The following is an 18,558-nucleotide window of genomic DNA, read 5'->3' as shown; positions in this document are numbered from 1 at the left end:
CTGAGCCTGCCTCTTGAATTCCAAGCAGCACATTATTATGAAATGAAAAATGCCGGCCATACAGTTGATTAAAGTTGAAGACAGTGGAATCGGTGTTTTTTAAGATTGTGGGAGAATTAAAGGCATATTTTAATAGATGTTGACAAGAAGTGAACTAACAAAAGCAAAGCAAAGGATTTGCTTGAAAAGATTTAATCAAACGTCTTTCTTGGGGGATTAATTGCCAGGGATGACTAGTGCAAGTGGCAGGCTTGTGTGGATTTGAATGAAAAGTATTATTCTCAGGCCAATATATCGTGTGTCATTTTGACCTATAGTTTAGCTCTAGTTCTAGAGTTACTTTTGAAGGAAAAAAAAATGCTGTTGTAATCTATAAATTCTAGTTCAACGTATTTATCTGGGGTAATAGGAATGTAGGAGTTTGTGTGTACTTGTACATAAATAATTGTATGTTCGCATATTTATTTAAAAATGACTATATTTAAAAACTGATAAAGTAAGCTTTGTTTTACTTTATATATTCATTCTTCCTTGTTCTTCATCCCATTGTCAGAAATTTTACATATTAGTTTATAATCTAATCAATAAACTGCCTATGTCTAAACTTATTCTTTGCTTACAATTTTATGTTAGACAGCCTAGATTAATGAGGGAAAAAAATAATGCTGTTTGGTGAAAATGGTTTTTAGATTGGTGACATTTTATACATACAATGCTTGCACATGGGTAACATGTAAATGAATAACTAACACAGGAGTCTGTGAATATTGTCCAATCCTAGTACTGGAAATCAGTATGAGCAGAGTTAAAAAGATTTTCATTGTGTTAAAGAGAATTTTTTTTTTCTTTTTTTCTTTTTTTTGAGATAGGCTCTCATTCTATTGCCTGGGTAGAATTTAGTGGTGTCATCATAGCTTGCTACAACCTCAAACTTCTGGACTCAATCGATTCTCTTGCTTCACCCTCCTGAGTAGCTGGGGCTACAGGTGTGTGCTACCACACCCAGCTAATTTTTCAATGTTTCGTAGAGACAGGGTCTCACTATGTTGCTTAGGCTGGTGAAAGAGGATGATTTTTAATAGTAATATGCCTTCTATTTTTACTTTTTTAATTTCTAAAATATCTTAATATATAATAACACAGTTAATATTTTTACCTTAGTTCTGAAAATATTATACTAAGTGAAATAAGCCAGTTACAGAAGGCAACAGGCAAAATGTACATTTTATAAATGAGAAAATTGAGACTTAGATTAAATTGGTCTACTCAGTGTAACATGACTAGTTAATGATAATGTCAGTTAAAATACAGGGCTTATAAGGGCTGGGCCTGGTGACTCATGCCTGTAATCCTAGCTCTCTGGGAGGCAGAGGCAGGTAGATTGCCTGAATCCACGGTTTCAAGACCAGCCTGACCTAGAGTAGACCTCGTCTCTAAAAATAGCTAGACATTATGGTGGGTGCCTGTGGTCCCACCCAACCGGGGGGGGGCTGAAGCAAGAGAATCACTTAAGCCCAAGAGTTTGAGGTTACTGTGAACTGTGATACCATGGCACTCTACCAAAGGTAACAAAGTAAGACTCTGTCTCAAAAAAAAAAAAAAAATACAGGGCTCATAACACTCAGAATGTATTCTCTACTCAGAATTATTCCTAAAGCTAGTGACCAGGTGCTTAGGTTGAATCTCAGTAGTACCGTGAGGCGTATGTCCTTCTTAAGGGAAAGGCCCTAGAAATGTACTGTGTAGGGCAGGATAGACACGTATCCTTGATAGTTTCCATTTGTTTTATGGCCTCATCCCAAGAGGGAGAGAGAAGAAAGTATATGTGTCTTTGTTGCATTTCTTAACTTTTGACTCTGAGCAATAATTGGGAGAAAAATTAGAGGTGAGTTAGAAACTGTTGATTCCTTCTATTTATTATTCATAGGGCTGAACAAATAGAATTCCAACCTATATGAATAATAAAGAGTGTTTATGGTGTGTTTGTTTGCTTGTTGGGACTATAAGAATTTACTGTAGGATCTGAGTCTCCAGGAGGGAGTCTTTCCTCATTCTTGGCAGCTCTGGCTTTCAGGAGGCCTACTACCTTCAGCAAAGGATTGTCCCATTATCTCTTAGGTTTTACATACCATCTAGAAGGCAGTGTGGCCCTAATATTACAAAGAAACGAGAATTAGGTTGTCTTCTAAATCCCTTTATAGGAAGTTGTCCATGGGTTGGGGTACTGACTGGTGACATTTGCTTCTGGTGAATCACAGAATTGCAGATTTTATCTCTGGTAGGTCTCTTGACACTTTGATGCATGGTAGTGCTATCCCTGAATGGAGCCTAAATACTTCAGAGCTACTTTCTGACTGGGTGAAGGGGTGTATAAAATGAGAACATATGAGAGAGTATTAACAGAAAGGCACACTTTGATTTACTGATATTGGCTCTCTGCTTTCTCGTTGGATTGATATGCTGTCTAATATATCTGCAATGGATTTTTTTAAACTGACTTGAACAAAATAAAAGGGCTTGTGTAGCTACTTGAAAGTGGCCCTTAAAAGTTGTAGTCTTTGGTTGTATGTTTTCACAATTCTTGGTTATGCTACATGTTAGAGTCAAATTATGACTTGCTTGTTGGGGGCAAGCAGCTATGAACATTACAGACTGTTTTGCAGCTTATTCCCTGTGTGGTTTTTGATTTTATATTTTATATCATGGACACATAGGGGAAAGTAAGGGATAGGCACTTTATTCTTCTTACTGTTTTTACTTTTTTTATTGTGGCATAAAGTACATTAGCAAAGTTTAAAGTCTTAACCATTTTTAAGTGTACAGTTTAGTAGTGTTAAGTTCACATTGTTGTGCAACCAACTATATAACCTTTTCTTGATACAAAACTGAAACTCTATACCCATTAGGCAACACCTCCCATTTTCCTCTTTCTCCAGTTTCTAGTACCCCCCATTCTGCTTTCTGCTCTATTATTGGGACTATTGTAGGTACTTCATGTTAAGTGGAATCATACAGTATTTGTCTTTTTCTAATTAGTTTATTTTACTCAACATAATATTCTCACTTTTCATCTATGTTGTTAGAGCATGTCAGAATTACCTTCCTTTTTAAGTCTGAATAATATTCCATTGTTTTTTTCTGCTATTTTTTATTTATTTAATTTATTTTTTGAGACAGAGTCTCACTATGTTGCCCTTTTATTTAATTAATTCATTTATTTTTTGAAGCAGAGTCTCACTATGTAGAGTGCGGTAACATCATAGCTCACAGCAACCTCAAACTCTTGGGCTTAAGTGATTCTCTTGCCTCAGCCTCCCAAGTAGCTACCACAATGCCTGGCTGTTTATTCTGTTGTTGTAGTTGTCATTGTTGTTTAGCAGGCCAAGCTGGGTTCTAACCCACAAGTCCTGGTGTGTGTGGCCGGCACCCTAAGCACTGAGCTACGGACGCTGAGCCCTTGCTCTTTTTTAATACTTATTTTGAAGGATTACAGATAATAAACTGAAATTGTAGGATTTTGCCACCATAATACTGTGGTCTTGAGATTTTTTTTTTTCAGTATTTCTTTAAAATTGTGGTAAAATAGATCCTTTTGTAGTTCATAAGCGTGATGATTGGGTTTTCATGCGCATGCGTGAGATGTGCTTCTCACAAATCTTGTTACGACGTCGGCACATTACCCATCTGACGTGAAAAAAAAATTGTAAAATATACATGCCTTAACACTTATCATTTTAAGTGCCTAGTTGATTGCCATTAAGGACATTAACATTGTTGTGTAACCATCACCACCATTCACCTCCATAATTTTTTCATCATCCCAGACTCTGTAATCATTAAAAGTAATTTTCCATTCCTCTTTTTCCTAGTCTCTGGTATCTAACTGCCCTACCATTCCACTTTCTCTGTGAATTTGACTATTTTATTTCATATGTAAGTGGAATTATGTAATATTTTTCCTTCTGTAACTGGCTTATTTCACTTAGTATAATATTTTCAAGATTTGGTCTGGGGAACTTTTAAAAGTACTTTGCAAATGTAAAATGGATTTTTGGTTTTAGTTTGGAAAATACAGAATCTCTCTTTAGAATATAGCCATTGCCAGACATGGTGGCTCATGCCTAGAATCTTAGCACTCTGGGAGGCAAAGGTAGAGGGATTGCTTGAGCTTAGGAGTTCAGGACCAGCTTGAGCAAGAGCAAGACCCTGTCTTTACTAAAAATAGAAAATAAACAAACAAAAAAAGAAGCTAGGCATTGTGGCAGGCACCTATAGTCCCAGCTATGTGGTAGGCTGAGGCAGGAGAATCACTTGAGCCCAGGAGTTGAGGTAGCTGTGAGCTAGGCTGATGCTAGGGCACTCTAGCCTGGGTGACAGAGTGAGACTCTGTCTTAGAAAAAAAAAAAAAAATAGCCATTTTTAGAAAAGAAGGTAAAAACAATGGTTAATACTTAATGTAGAGTTTAAATGAGATAGGATTTCAGTGTTTTCATGGGATCCCTTCCATGTATTAGTGTCTTTCCTATTTTCTTATAGGGCTTTTGCTACAACATACACTTTCATAATCTTAGCTAATATGGGATATCTGTTTATAATTCTCAGCTCTTTTAACATAATCATTTGTGGTAACAGTATTTGTAGTTATTATCTGTAGTCTTTGTTTTCCATATTTCTTTAAAAATTTTCCATAAGTTTACATAATTTTGCATAGTTATACTTACAAACTTAGCACATTTAGACTGAATAATTCTTGCTTTTAAAATTGTCTTTATTCTTTTGTTTTTATTCATTTTTATCTTAATCCATTTCCCAAAAGTTGATAGAAGGATAATTTTGCATTACTTTTTTCTTCTCATGAGAATAAACTTTTATCTCCATATTTGGTGGGAAGTTTGAGGTGTTTTTCTTAAGATTAAGAGCAATAGATTGAGAATCTTGGTTTGGAACATAAGCCATTTTGGATTTCTGCAGGTAATCTTTATATTTATAAATCCTTCTAAGTGGCACAATATGGACTAATCGTCAAAGGATTACAGTATAGAATTCAGAAAAGATGTGATCACATATCTTATTTTAAATAAGTTGTATTTATTAATACAACTTAATAGTTGTATATAGAACTAAACTAAAACTATTAAGTTGTATTTATTAAGTTGTTAATAAATACAACTTAATAGTTTTATATAGAAATTGTTTGAAAGAATGGAGAATAGTTGTTGGATCATTGAGTTCCTTCTGATGAGTCTGCGAAGGCTCTCTCAGGTAGTTCTTAGCATTATATATGTTGAAATAGAATCTGTAGAGTATTACGTAGAGAACTTGTCTTGAAAACTCAATGTGTTGGTGTCCCATCGGTGATACATGTTGGTATGTAAAATAGCAGGCTATTCATGCTGGGTGGGTAAAAGCAGAAAAGACAGATAGAATAAGATCTGTAAAAATCATTTAACCTAAGTTTGTGTGGGCTGAAGTTTGTGTGGAATGTAAAATAAAAAGGAATATAAGTATTGCTGAATGGAAATAGGGCTGCTTGTGAGAAGATTACAGTTAGTAAGGGCAGGAGTGATAGAAGGATGGCTAAAGATAAATGGACAATTACTAGTGATACTAGAGTAGAAAATACAAGATTTAGCAACCAATTAAATGTATAGAATAAGAGCAGCAGTCTCTATGAAAATACATTAGACAAAGAGAAATTCAGACAAGGGAGAAGTATTAGGTACGAAGAAAAAAGTTCTGTTTCTGACCTGTGTGCGTGAAGGAGTAATGGAGCAGCTACGTGAAGATTGGCAGTTGCTGGAAATGTGAAAGTTTGGTTTTAAGAGAGGTGTCTTGAGTGCTCCCAACATACAAATGGTGATTATCAGTGTCTAGTTAGCCTCTTTAGTAGGGTTATTCTGATAGAGAAGGGGAGAGTTTACTTCTCAGAGGAGCTAGTTTCTTTCTTTTTTTTTTTTTTTTTTTTCTTTTTTTGTAGAGACAGAGTCTCACTTTATGGCCCTCGGTAGAGTGCCGTGGCCTCACACAGCTCACAGCAACCTCCAACTCCTGGGCTTAAGGCGATTCTCTTGCCTCAGCCTCCCGAGTAGCTGGGACTACAGGCACCCGCCACAACGCCCAGCTATTTTTTGGTTGCAGTTTGGCCGGGGCCGGGTTTGAACCCACCACCCTCAGTATATGGGGCCGGCGCCTTACCGACTGAGCCATAGGGGCTGCCCAGGAGCTAGTTTCTATTCTATAAATTTTTACTCACAGGTTAACTTAATCTTAAGTTATGCTACAAATGCGTGTTCTTGATGTACAATTTTTTTTAATTTTTTTTAAAATTTTTGTTTTAATGGTCATTCCCAAGCTGTACAGATTTTTAATATACAATTTAATGCTGCAAATAGAAGGTAATCAATGTGGGGTTTTTTAAAATTTTTTTTTTACCTTTTTTTTTTGTAGAGACAGAATCTCACTTTACCGCCCTCGGTAGAGTGCCATGACGTCACAAGGCTCACAGCAACCTCCAAGCTTTTGGGCTTACGCGATTCTCTTGCCTCAGCCTCCCGAGCAGCTGGGACTATAGGCACCCGCCACAACGCCCGGCTATTTTTTTGGTTGTAGTTTGGCCGAGGCCAGGTTTGAACCCACTACCCTCGGTATATGGGGCTGGCGCCCCACTCACTGAGCCACAGGCGCCACCCATCAATGTGGGTTTTTATACATGAACAGGAACTTTGCTTAAGAATATGTGTTGAGGGCGGCACCTGTAGCTCAGTGAGTAGGGCGCCGACCCCATATACTGAGGGTGGTGGGTTCAAACCCGGACCTGGCCAACCTGCAACAAAAAATACCCGGGTGTTGTGGCGGGCGCCTGTAGTCCCAGCTACTGGGGAGGCTGAGGCAAGAGAATCACCTAAGTCTAGGAGCTGGAGGTTGCTTTGAGCTGTGATGTCACAGCACTCTACCAAGGGCAATAAAGTGAGACTCTGTCTCCACGAAAAAAAAAAAAAGAATATGTGTTGAGAGATTGAGTGAGTGATGAATGAACTCAAACCTGGGGCAGATGAGATCTCCTGGGAGAGGAGGAGGTGTGGTAGCAGGGATCACAGGTCTTAGTTGTGTTCTTTGGGAGAAGAGGAATTGCTTAAGCAGCTGATTGATAGAGGGATAATCCATGAGGTTGGTAGGTAACCTGTAGAAAGATCCCCAAGAAACCAACAGAACAAATGAATAGTTATGATGACGGGCAGGAAGGAGTTTGCCACACTTCACACATTTGAGAACTGAATATTGAACTCTTACTATTTGCAGACACTTTTAAGCATCTTATACATATGATCTTACTTATTCCTTACAAACAATCCTATGAGGTAGGCGCTGTCGTTTTATCCATTTGGGAATTCTGTATTTCAGAGAGTTTTCACTTTTCAGTTCCTAGGTATCCTGCACCTCCCCCTCTACTTCTGTCCCTCTGTCTCTACCTCATCCCCCCAGCCAGAACTGCTCAGGGGTCATGAGTTACAGGCAACACCTACTTTGGAAAATTGTAGATAATTAATTGTCCTTTCACTGTGGTTTATTTCCCAGGTCACAAGGCACTTAAAGCATTGTTGAGATCATTGGTTGATCTTCAGGAAGAGTTGCTTTTTCAGTATCCAGATAGTAGATATCTAGTAGATGGAACAAAGCCCAAAGCAGAAAGGTAAGGGGGGAAGGGAACTGTGGAGTTGCCTATTTTTTTATCATTTCCAACAGTTTCTCATAATTTATAAAAGAGAAAGCCAAGTTCTTTTCAGGTAGATGTCAGACTTAATGTTAGTAAAAATAGAAAGAGCCACTTGTATTTACCTGGTGGTCAGGATGGCACATAAATTTGGAATTAGATTTTAGATTTTAATATTTAATTGTACCTAGTTTGCTTTGTGAGCTTAGGTAATAGATGTGGGTTCTCTTTAGATCTATTGAAAATAATGTTTATGAAATAATTGTGCCCATACCATGGAATCACTAATTGTAACCATCTCCTTTTCAGTGGAGGAAGAAGCTGTTATTTTGAAATAACTTTCTTTTCTGAAATTACTACATTTGATGAAGGTTTTTCTCCCCTTTGTGCCTGCTGCATATAGTACCTAGTTGCTCTTTTTCCTTTGCTTTATTTATTTATTTTTACCAAATTAATTAGAAGGTCAAGAAGAAAACTTGCATTTATTGAGCACCTGTTATTTGTTTGGGTCAGTAATTCAGTAAGTGCCATTGGCTATAGTTGGAAGTTGTGTTATGTTCTCGTGGCAATTACATTATACAGCATTGCAGTTTACCTACTCCTTTAAGTTTTCTTCATGTTCCACTTCTGTTTGGTTCAACTAATATTATTCATCTTTCTAGAACAATTGATTATAGAGAGACACATTTCCCTTATTGATTTGCAGATTAAAGTCAAAGAAATATGATTATATGTTTAATTTTTAATGACACTCATGTAATAGGACGAGCCTGTTTCATATGCATTTCTAATAGTATTTTACAGCTTCATTTATTTTTGTGGCTTCCTTACCTTTTTAAAAATGTTTTGAAACCAGTTATTTTTATATTTATTTGAAAAATTACATCAGTTTTTGATCTTATGAACATTGTTTTCAGACAATAAAAAAAATCTTATCTTTGGTGATATTTTAAATATAGACAGACTGAGGAGGGTGTAAACATTCTCTACTTCATGTGAATGTAATTTTTTATTTAAGTAATGTTTATTTGCCCTGGACTTAGTGCTCTTATTGGTTTTCTAGTGAGGAGATTTCTAGTGAAGATGACGAGCCAATAGAAGAGAAGCAGCAGCAGAGAAGGGGCCCACCTAAGAGGAAGCTGGAGGTGGCTGAGTACCCTAGCTTCATGGCAAAGCGCTTTGCTGATTTTACAGTCTACAGAAACCGCACACTTCAGAAGTGGCACGATAAAACCAAGCTGGCTTCTGGAAAACTGGGGAAGGCAAGTGTGTGTGTGTGCATGTGTAAGCTAGGCTGTGTAGACCTAAAGCAGTTTTAAGACATTGGAACTGCAGCTTGTTTGTTTATATGGATGTTGTTATGCTGTAATTTGTAATACTCATTTCCATAGCAAAATGTACTGAACTTCTGCCACTGGGGTTTATACCATTCAGACTTGGAATTTTAGCTTTATGGGAAGGGTATTTTATTCTTGAAATTGAGGCCTTGTAGTGTTGAAGTATTGAAAATACAAAGTACTGTAAAATGTATTTTATTAATAAAACAATTATTAAAACAGCAGAAGTTAATTTTCTGGGCATAGGAATGTGATATGACCTGCTTAAGACTAATTTTTTTTTTCTCTGAGAACAATTATAGGCATTCATAAACTTAGTCCTTAACAGAAAGTCTATTTCCTGAAACGACAATTATCTATATTTCTCTACTGACAGAGAAAGGTGAAGAAACCAATGGAGCTGCCTTCAACACAGGCTTTCAGCATTACCTGACACAGGTTCATGTTGTTGCAGGGTTTTGGTGCCTTTGAACGCTCAATCTTGACTCAGATCGATCATATTCTGTTGGACAAAGAAAGATTACTTCGAAGGACACAGACAAAACGCTCTATCTACCGAGTTCTTGGCAAACCCGAACCAGTGACTCAGCCTGTTCCAGAAAGTTTACCAGGAGAACCAGTAAGAACTCTGATGGAGGGCAATAATGGGAAAAGTTTTTTTTTTTTGCAGTTTTTGGCCAGGGCTGGGCTTGAACCTGCCACCTTTGGCATATGGGGCTGGCGCCCTACTCCTTTGAGCCACAGGCACCACCCTATGGGAAAAGTTTTTATGAGGCTGATTAACTGAAAAACTTGTAGGTATTACCTGTTTGTATAGGAAATTAGTGAAAGAAAGGAAAACAGCCATGTTGTACTGGAGTTGTTGAAAAACAGTATGTAGGAGGAGGAAGTTGTTTAAAATGGGGCTGTTCGTAATTTTTACGTGTCATCTTTGCTTAATTTTGAATCTGATATAGGAATCTGGTAATGGAAGCATTAAAAACTCCAAATTTTAAAATTTAATTTCAGAGATACTTCTATAGAAAAGGCAATATTGAAGCATAGTTCAATATTGAAGTATACTTTTTAGGCTTGATGTTTGCCATTTAGGAACTCTAGAAAAGGGCCTATAAGTGGAATAGTTGTCGTTCTTCTGTTTAAAGGAAACATTTAAGATTCTTTAATTATAGGAGAAATGTGTACTTTTATGTTTATAAGATACTAAAATGAAAAATAAAACTTACCCTACTCTAAAAATTCCACTCGTTAGATTTAACTATGTTAATAATTGTAAGGCTTGGTGACTCATACCTATAATCCCATCCCTTTGGGTGGGTAGGAGGATTGCTTGAGCCCAGGAGTTTGAGACCAGCCTCTGGGCAACGTGGCCAGACCCAGTGCACCTATAGTCCCATCTACTTGGGAGGCTGAGGTGGGAGGATTGCTTCATCCCACGAGTTCAAGGTTGCATCCCACGAGTTCAAGCCATTATTGCCTGCGCCACTACACTACAGCCTGGATAACAGAACAGGACCCTGTTCTTAAAAATAAAAAAAAAAAGATTGGCTGGGCATGGTGGCTCATGCCTGTAATACTAGCACTCTGGGAGGCTGAGGCAGGTGGATTGCCTGAGCTCATGGGTTTGAGACCAGCCTGAGCAAGAGCAAGACCCTTTCTCTCAAAATAGCTGGGTGTTGGGCGGCGCCTGTGGCTCAGTCGGTAGGGCGCCGGCCCCATATACCGAGGGTGACGGGTTCAAACCCGGCCCCGGCCAAACTGCAACTAAAAAATAGCCGGGCGTTGTGGTGGGCCTGTAGTCCCAGCTACTCGGGAGGCTGAGGCAAGAGAATCGCTTAAGCCCAGGAGTTGGAGGTTTCTGTGAGCTGTGTGAGGCCACAGCACTCCACTGAGGGCCATAAAGTGAGACTCTGTCTCTAAAAAAAAAAAAAAAAAAAATAGCTGGGTGTTGTGGTGAGTGCCTATAGTCCCAGCTTCTTGGGAGACTGAGACAAGAGAATTGCTTGAGTCCAAGAGTTTGAAGTTGCTGAGACTCTGTCTCTAAAAAGAAAAGACTCCATCTCAAAAAAAAAAAGGTTCTAATAAGCTTAAAGCTTTTGGGTCTTTTCTATTCTTATATCTTTATTTACAGATACATGCATATAATAGGCACATACAGTAGAACTCCCTAGTTGACGACCTCCCTACATTGACCACTTCTTAAGTTGACTAATTTTCATAGACTGGACCCGTACTATGTATATTTACCAGCACAGTAGGCATGGTATCTTATGTTGACCACCTTCATTTATTGACCAGTTTGTTATAACCCCTTGGGTGGTCAACTTACAGAGGTTCTACTGTATTTCAGAATATGGTTGTCTTTTTACTAAATGTATATTATAGGCTTGGCGCCCGTAGCACAGTAGTTATGGCACTAGCCACATACACTGAGGGTGGTGGGTTCGAACCTGGCCCAGGCCAGCTAAACAACTGCAACAGAAAAATTGCCAGGCATTGTGGTAGGTGCCTGTAGTACCAGCTACTCAGGAGGCTGAGTCAAGAGAATTGCTTAAGGTCAAGAGCTGGAGGTTGCTGTGAGCTATGACACCATGGCACTCTACTGAGGGCGACAAAATAAAGAGTCTTTCTTCAAAAAAATAATAATAAATATGTATTTTAACTATATGTAAAATCTCACAATTTTATTCTTTTTTGTTACTGTTGAGGCAGAGTCTTGCTCTGTTACCTGGGCTGGAGTGCCATGGTCATCATCATAGCTCACTGCGACCTTAAATTCCCGGGCTCAAGCAATTGATCCTTCTGCCTCAGCCCCCCAGTTAGCTGGGACTACAGATGTGTGTTACAGTGCCCAGCTAATTTTTCTGTAGATACGGGGCTTACTCTCATTTGGACTCATCTTAAACTCCTGATCTCAAGCAATCCTCCTGCCTCAGCCTCTCAAGAGTACTAGGATAATAGGCATGAGCCACTGTGCCTAGCCAAAATCTCACAACTTTTAAAATGTAATGTTTGCTAGACACTTTTCTATATCATTACATAGAGATCTATTTCATTTTTTTAAAATAATATGGATGTGTACTGTAATTCAAACGATATTTATGTTATCTCCGGTTTTAGAAACAGTGCTATAGGAAAGATATTTGTGTGTTTTTGTGAACATATGGATATATATATATATATTTTTTTTTTTTTTGCAGTTTTTGGCTGGGCTGGGTTCATACCCAACACCCTAGGTATATGGGGCCGGCGCCCTACTCCTTGAGCCACAGCCACTGACCGGATAGATTTCTTTTCTTTTCTTTCTTTCTTTCTTTTTTTTCCCACATATACATGTATTTATTAGGCTTCCATTTTTTGCCTTCACAAAATTAAAGAGGCTTAAACTTCAGTAATAATAACAATGTTTAAGATAAGGACTAGAAACAAAAACCTTGTAAAGAATGAACAAAACATAAATACATTCAGAAAGAAATCAGAGAATTGCTGCATCAAAATATTAAGCAATAATAATAATAATGCAAAGAAAGTAACATTCACATTGTCAGATCATGAGATTCAATATGGAGTCATCAGTTAACTTCTTATTTTAAGTCTCAAAAAATGGACAACTAATATTTATGAATAAAAGTAAAAGATAATTTGAAAAAACAGATCATGCCAAATCTTATAGACGATAGAAAAAGAAGAAATACTTCAAAATCATTTCTACTTGATCTGGGTACACCTGATATTAAAATTGGAGAGAATATTGTTATAAAGGGGAAATTACAAACATATTTCACTTATAAATGAGAATACAATATCCCTAACAACGTATTAAGTTGAATTAAAAATTAATGTTTAAGTAATGTACTTTGGTCAAAATTAAGTCCAATTTATGTGAGAATTAGTCACTATTTTCTTTTCTTGTCTTTTTTTTTTTCTTGATAGATTTCTTGATGTGGAAATGTTAAATCAAAGAAAATACGCCAAAGCCTGATAGATGTTGCCAGATTGCCTCCAAAAAGACTGCATGAATTTTCTTTCTTTCTTTCTTTTTTTCTTTGTTGCAGTTTGGCCGGGGCCGGGTCTGAACCCGCCACCCTCGGTACATGGGGCTGGCACCCCACCCATTGAGCCACAGGCGCTGTCCCTAGACTGCATGAATTTTCATTCTCTCTAGTCCTATGTTGCCAGTCTTAGAGGTGAAAAATGGTATCTTCTCATGTTAATTTGCATGTATTTTATTAGAGTGAGGTTACACATACATACATACATACATACACACACACACACACACACACACTTTTTGGGGGGTGGGGGGAGAGACAAGAGTCTGGCTCTCTTGCCCCAGGCTAGAGTACCTTGGCATTAGCCTAGCTCACAGCAACCTCAAACTCCTAGGTTCAAGCCATCATCCTACCTCAGCCTTCTGAGTAGCTGGGACTACAGGTCCCTGTCACAGTGCCTGGCTAATTTTATTTTTCTTTATATTTTTAGTAGAGACAGGGTCTTGCTCAGGCTGGTCTCACACTCTTGAACTCAAGCCTTGGCCTCCTTGAATATTAGAATTATAGGTGTGAGCCACTGCTCCCAGCCTAAACCTATTTTTATATGATTATTTGTGGGGGTTTTTTTTTGTCCATTGTCTGTTAATATCTTTGCCTGTTTTTCTGTTGGACTGTGGTGTTTTCTAATTTTGAGAGCTTTTTATATTTTAAGGAAAACAGTGCTTTGACTCTTACATATACTGTGTATAGTAGCTGTTTCTTTGATTACCTCACTGGGATTCCCTCTTTGCTTACTCTTATTGATACAGGAAATCCTTCCTCAAGTCCCTGCCAATGCTCATCTGAAGGACTTGGATGAAGAAATCTTTGATGATGATGACTTTTACCACCAGGTGTGATTTTTTTTTTTTTTTAACTCTTGTTTTAGCATTTTAAAACGGGATAGAATTCTCCGAACAACAAAAGGTAACTTATTTTGAAAGAATAGAGTCAGAAGAACTCCAGAATTATTCAGGATTTGTTGCTGTTCTTCTGTTTACCTTTTGAAATGAAAACAGATACAGCTACTTTTTTGGTGGTTGCTTGAGTGTAAATTATCTGTAACATAATTTCAGATTTCTTTGAATGAGGTGGTTTGTTCTTTCTCAGCTGTTTTTGATAATGGACGACTTTTTGTAGGTTGTTTATAAATGTTTCTTGTCCTGTTACTGTTAGAGTGTGACATGGAGCTGGGAGTCTGGGATCCCAGAGTTCTTGAATTGCACTTCTCGTTCTATGATTACTAAGCCTTTTGTTTTTAATGTCTTTTTGTGCCTCTTCAAATCAGTTAAGTATGTATTGAGAAATACTGCTCTTTTTTTTTTTTTTTTTTTTTGTAGAGACAGAGTCTCACTGTACCGCCCTGGGGTAGAGTGCCGTGGCGTCACACGGCTCACAGCAACCTCTAACTCTCGGGCTTACGCGATTCTCTTGCCTCAGCCTCCCGAGCAGCTGGGACCACAGGCACCCGCCACAACGCCCGGCTATTTTTTGTTGCAGTTTGGCCGGGGCTGGGTTTGAACCCGCCACCCTCGGCATATGGGGCCGGCGCCCTACTCACTGAGCCACAGGCGCCGCCAATACTGCTCTTTTTAATGAAAGTAGAGACTGTTAAGGTAGACTAAACATTTGGGCTATTCTTTTTTTTGTAGAAACAGAGTCTCACTTTATCACCCTCGGAGGAGTGCTGTGGTGTCACACGGCTTACAGCTACCTCCCAACTCCTGGGCTTAGGCAATTCTCTTGCCTCAGCCTTCTGAGTAGCTGGGACTACAGGTGCTTGCCACAATGCCCAGCTATTTTTTTGTTGCAGTTTGGCCGGGGCTGGGTTTGAACCCGCCACCCTTGGTATATGGGGCCAGCGCCCTGCTCACTGAGCCACAGGTGCTGCCATTTAGGCCATTCTTAAGAACTAAAATAACTTCCTGTCTTCCTGGGTCTCTTGATAAGTTCTATTTCTTAATGAAATATGCTTTAGGCTGTACCCATTCTATCTTAGTAGAGAATCAAGGATGCTGTTCACCAGTTTTTGTTGAGCCATTGTTTATCAAGATAATTTTTTTCTCTGTAGAATTTTTAGTGTGTTCACTTTTGCCAAAGAATTTGCAACTGCTTGTTGAAGGTTTGACCATGATGGCAATGCCATGCATACGAGTATGAAGGAAGGTACTACTTAGGAAAATTACATGTGAAGCCAGAATAAGTGATTCTATATTGGGTTTTGCCTTGAAAAGTGACTTTCTATTAATTTTTTATTCATTCCATAATTTTTGATAAATTTGTTGCTGTGAATCTTAAGTAATGAGAGGGTATAGGAAAGAGGATTGGTGTGGTCTCAGCTGTTCCTGCCAAAGGTCTTCATTCTTTTTTCCATTTTTTTCTCTTATTATATCCATTTGTCAGAAGAATAGGAAACTCTGTTTCGTGCTGGAGTGTCTAAGGAAGTACCTGACATGGGATATTAATGCTGTATAATTGTGTGAGATCATGGGAGACAATCCAAAATGTCCCAGTCCTCATTAATTGAAGTGTACACTGTTTGATGGAAAGTGCATCATAAATTAAATAGGTTTTAATAAAATAAACTCAAATTACCGGGGAGAAGTTATTTCTATGGGCAATCCTTAGTCTGAGTTGGTTTTTTTTGTGTGTTTGTGCCCCTCTAAGTCTGTTTAAAAAGAAATAGCCTTACTTGATTGGCTCTTCATCTCAATTAATAATTTTAACTTCGATAAATTCTGATTTCAGAGTTATGACTAGTCACATCTTAGCTTTTCCCCTTGCTGGTTAATTGGGGTGCTGGGGTTAATCTAAATTAAAACTTAAACTAATAGAGGTCAGCAAGGCAGCCGAAACACCTGAGTGAAACAAATGGGGCTGCCAGGCACAACTTTATCTTGGCCGTTTCCCAAGAGGGAAGTGGCAGCAAATTGGAGTTGTTTCAGCCTTCTGTAAAGGTGAATGATGGGTGACACTTGTTAATGCACAGCATCTCCGGAAGCATTCCAGATTGCTTTGCTGCTGTACCAACTGCTGCCATCCACGCACAGTTAGTAGGAACTGGACCAGTTGCCAACATCTGGCAGCACAGCAAGGAATGGGTGCAAGTCTTGAAACCCCGCAGATTCTAAATATGGTGCTTAGAACTGTGCAGGCTTTAATCACTTACCCCTCTTTGGCAGCAGGCTACGACAGCTTATCCTAGCCTCGTACATCACGTCCCGACATCTGCTGAGCTGCAAGGCAGCTGCACATTCATTTTCTTTGCTTGCCTTTTCTCTTTGCTTCCTATACCCTCCTCTTTCCTACTTCCCCCTCCCTTTGGCTTTCCTCCCCCTCCCCAGTATACTTCTTGGGAGAGATGATCTGTAAAGATTACCGCTTCATTGTGTGCAAGTAATTGTGGTGATGCCAGGCCCTTGACAGACATAAGGTAGCACCTGTTCTGCTGACCTGGTTAATTTCTTCTGTTGAGTGGGATTTGCCAGAGATTGGAGCTGAAGCCAATTCAATGATAAGGCTAAAGAAAATGGCTGTATGTTTTCTGTCACCTCCCAATTAAATTGGCTTCATAAAATGCTTTCCTTTATTTGTGAGGCTAGTAAGCCTGAGTTAAGTGTTGCATTCAGAAGAGGTACAGTGTATTACAATGGGCCTGTGAGTTTTCATTTATGGGTTTTTTTTTTTTTTTGATGGTCATATGGAAGAGCTAGGTGGTGAATATAATAGATTTCCCTCTTTTCTTCTTTTTTTTTTTTTTGTTAAAACTATACTTAAAGTCAGACTCTTTGGGTCCATGTTTTGTAAGGAAGAGATTATAGCCACATTGAATTTTAATGTTTGATTGTAAGTATTTAAAGGCTTAGTTGGTTAATTCAGGTGTCTTGAAGCTGTGTACATGCCCTAACTACTGAGAATAGATGTGGGGTCAGACACTGCTCCTCCCCTACCACACACACACACTCATTTTCACTCTCATTCTTTGTTTGTTAATGGGTTTTAAATTACTACCACTTTGTATTACTTAATAAAGGTGAATGTATGTGTGTATGTATACATGTGTGTATATGGGGGAGGCATTGAAGACTATCAGATATCGTAAATAATCTTAATCATTTTTAGAGCTGAAAAGAACCTTATAAGAAATTGAGTACCAGCAAGGCATGGTGGCTCACACCTGTAATCATAGCACTCTGGGAGGCTCAGGTGAGTGAATTGCCTGAGTTCAGGAGTTCAAGACCAGCCTGAGCAGGAGCAAGACCCATCTCTATTTAAAATAGGAAAACTAGCTAGGTGTTGTGGTGGGTGCCTCTAGTCCTAGCTACTTGGGAAGCTGAGGCAAGAGGATTGCTTGAGCTCAAGAGTTTGTGGTTGCTATGAGCTATGATGCCATGGCACTTCACCCAGGGCACAGAGTGAGACTGTCTCAAAAAAAGAAAGAAAGAAAGAAAAGAAAAAGAAAAAAAATTGAGTACCTAAGAATTTAGGTAATTTGCTGAAAGTCATAAGGTAAATGTCACCACTGGTCCTTGATCTCCAGACTTTGTTAGACAAAGCTTGTTCTTTCCATATCTTTATTTCTTTTTTATAAATATAAAAAATATTTCATTTTTTAGCCATAGAAAGATTTCATTATGCAGTTCTCAGTTTGTAAATAAATAAGCTTAATTTTCTTAGAACCAAAATAAATATATATTAGAAAGTAATTTTTTTCCTTAGAAGGCAAATGATTTATTGAACTCCTGTTACTTAACAATTCTAATGAAAAAATTAACTTTATAGTTTCGTTACTGACTTGTTTGGAAACTGGAATTGGTGAAAGCTTTAAGTATAGTCAGTGATGAAGGTTTTATGAGAGGAACTGTAAACCTGCTGCAGAGTAGCATTGCAGGGTTTACTTCCTCATGGAATTAGTTTGTATTTGGCCTATCAAAGCTCATTCCTAAATACAGTTTTCACAAAACATGACTGTTGTAAATGACCATGCAGGATGAGCCATTCGGGAATGTTTTCAGTATCGATTTTTCATTTTCATGATCCTACCTGCTACTTTATAATATTAAGTTCTTTTAAGATGTATTGTTTGTATCACCATTTAAGGTTTTTGTTTTGTTTTGCTTTAACTATCAGATAGTCATTGACTTGATAAGCTTAAGTTCTTAAAGAATTGGGGAAGGACCAACATTTATTGAATATGAGTCATGTGGCAGCTCCTAGACGAAGAGATGGGTACTTGGGTGTACATCTGTATTTAATCCTCACAAGGTCTGCAGATTGTGATATGACTAGACTTAGCAATAAATTATGTAAAGTGACTGATTGTATTCTTTTCATATCCTAGACCTCAAACTAGTTTCTTGTCACTTCATGGAGTATTTTCTTTTGAAAAGACTAATTGAGCTTAGATGTCGATGGATTGATAACCTGGATTTCTAAGAGTTCATCAGGATTTTGTATGTTGCTTCTAGCTCTGTTTAGTTTT

General features: G+C 38.2%; 1 protein-coding gene and 1 non-coding gene across 2 annotated transcripts in view; both read left to right on the top strand.

Annotated features, from left to right (window-relative positions):
- Positions 1-18,558, top strand: part of AATF (apoptosis antagonizing transcription factor) — a 122,052-nt gene that overhangs the window by 35,980 nt on the left and 67,514 nt on the right. The window contains exons 5-8 of the mRNA XM_053569642.1: positions 7,576-7,690; positions 8,775-8,973; positions 9,503-9,667; positions 13,847-13,930. Coding sequence (XP_053425617.1) covers positions 7,576-7,690; positions 8,775-8,973; positions 9,503-9,667; positions 13,847-13,930 — 563 coding nt within the window. The remainder of the gene's footprint in view (positions 1-7,575; positions 7,691-8,774; positions 8,974-9,502; positions 9,668-13,846; positions 13,931-18,558) is intronic.
- LOC128571487 (small nucleolar RNA U13) lies at positions 3,587-3,690 on the top strand. The gene has a single exon (XR_008375893.1). It is a non-coding gene; the product is annotated as a small nucleolar RNA U13 (small nucleolar RNA).

Source organism: Nycticebus coucang, chromosome 18 (assembly GCF_027406575.1).
Source record: "Nycticebus coucang isolate mNycCou1 chromosome 18, mNycCou1.pri, whole genome shotgun sequence".
In the NCBI taxonomy this organism is placed as follows: domain Eukaryota; kingdom Metazoa; phylum Chordata; class Mammalia; order Primates; family Lorisidae; genus Nycticebus; species Nycticebus coucang.
Note: the sequence above shows the minus strand (reverse complement) of the source record. Positions and strands in the feature narration are given on the sequence as shown.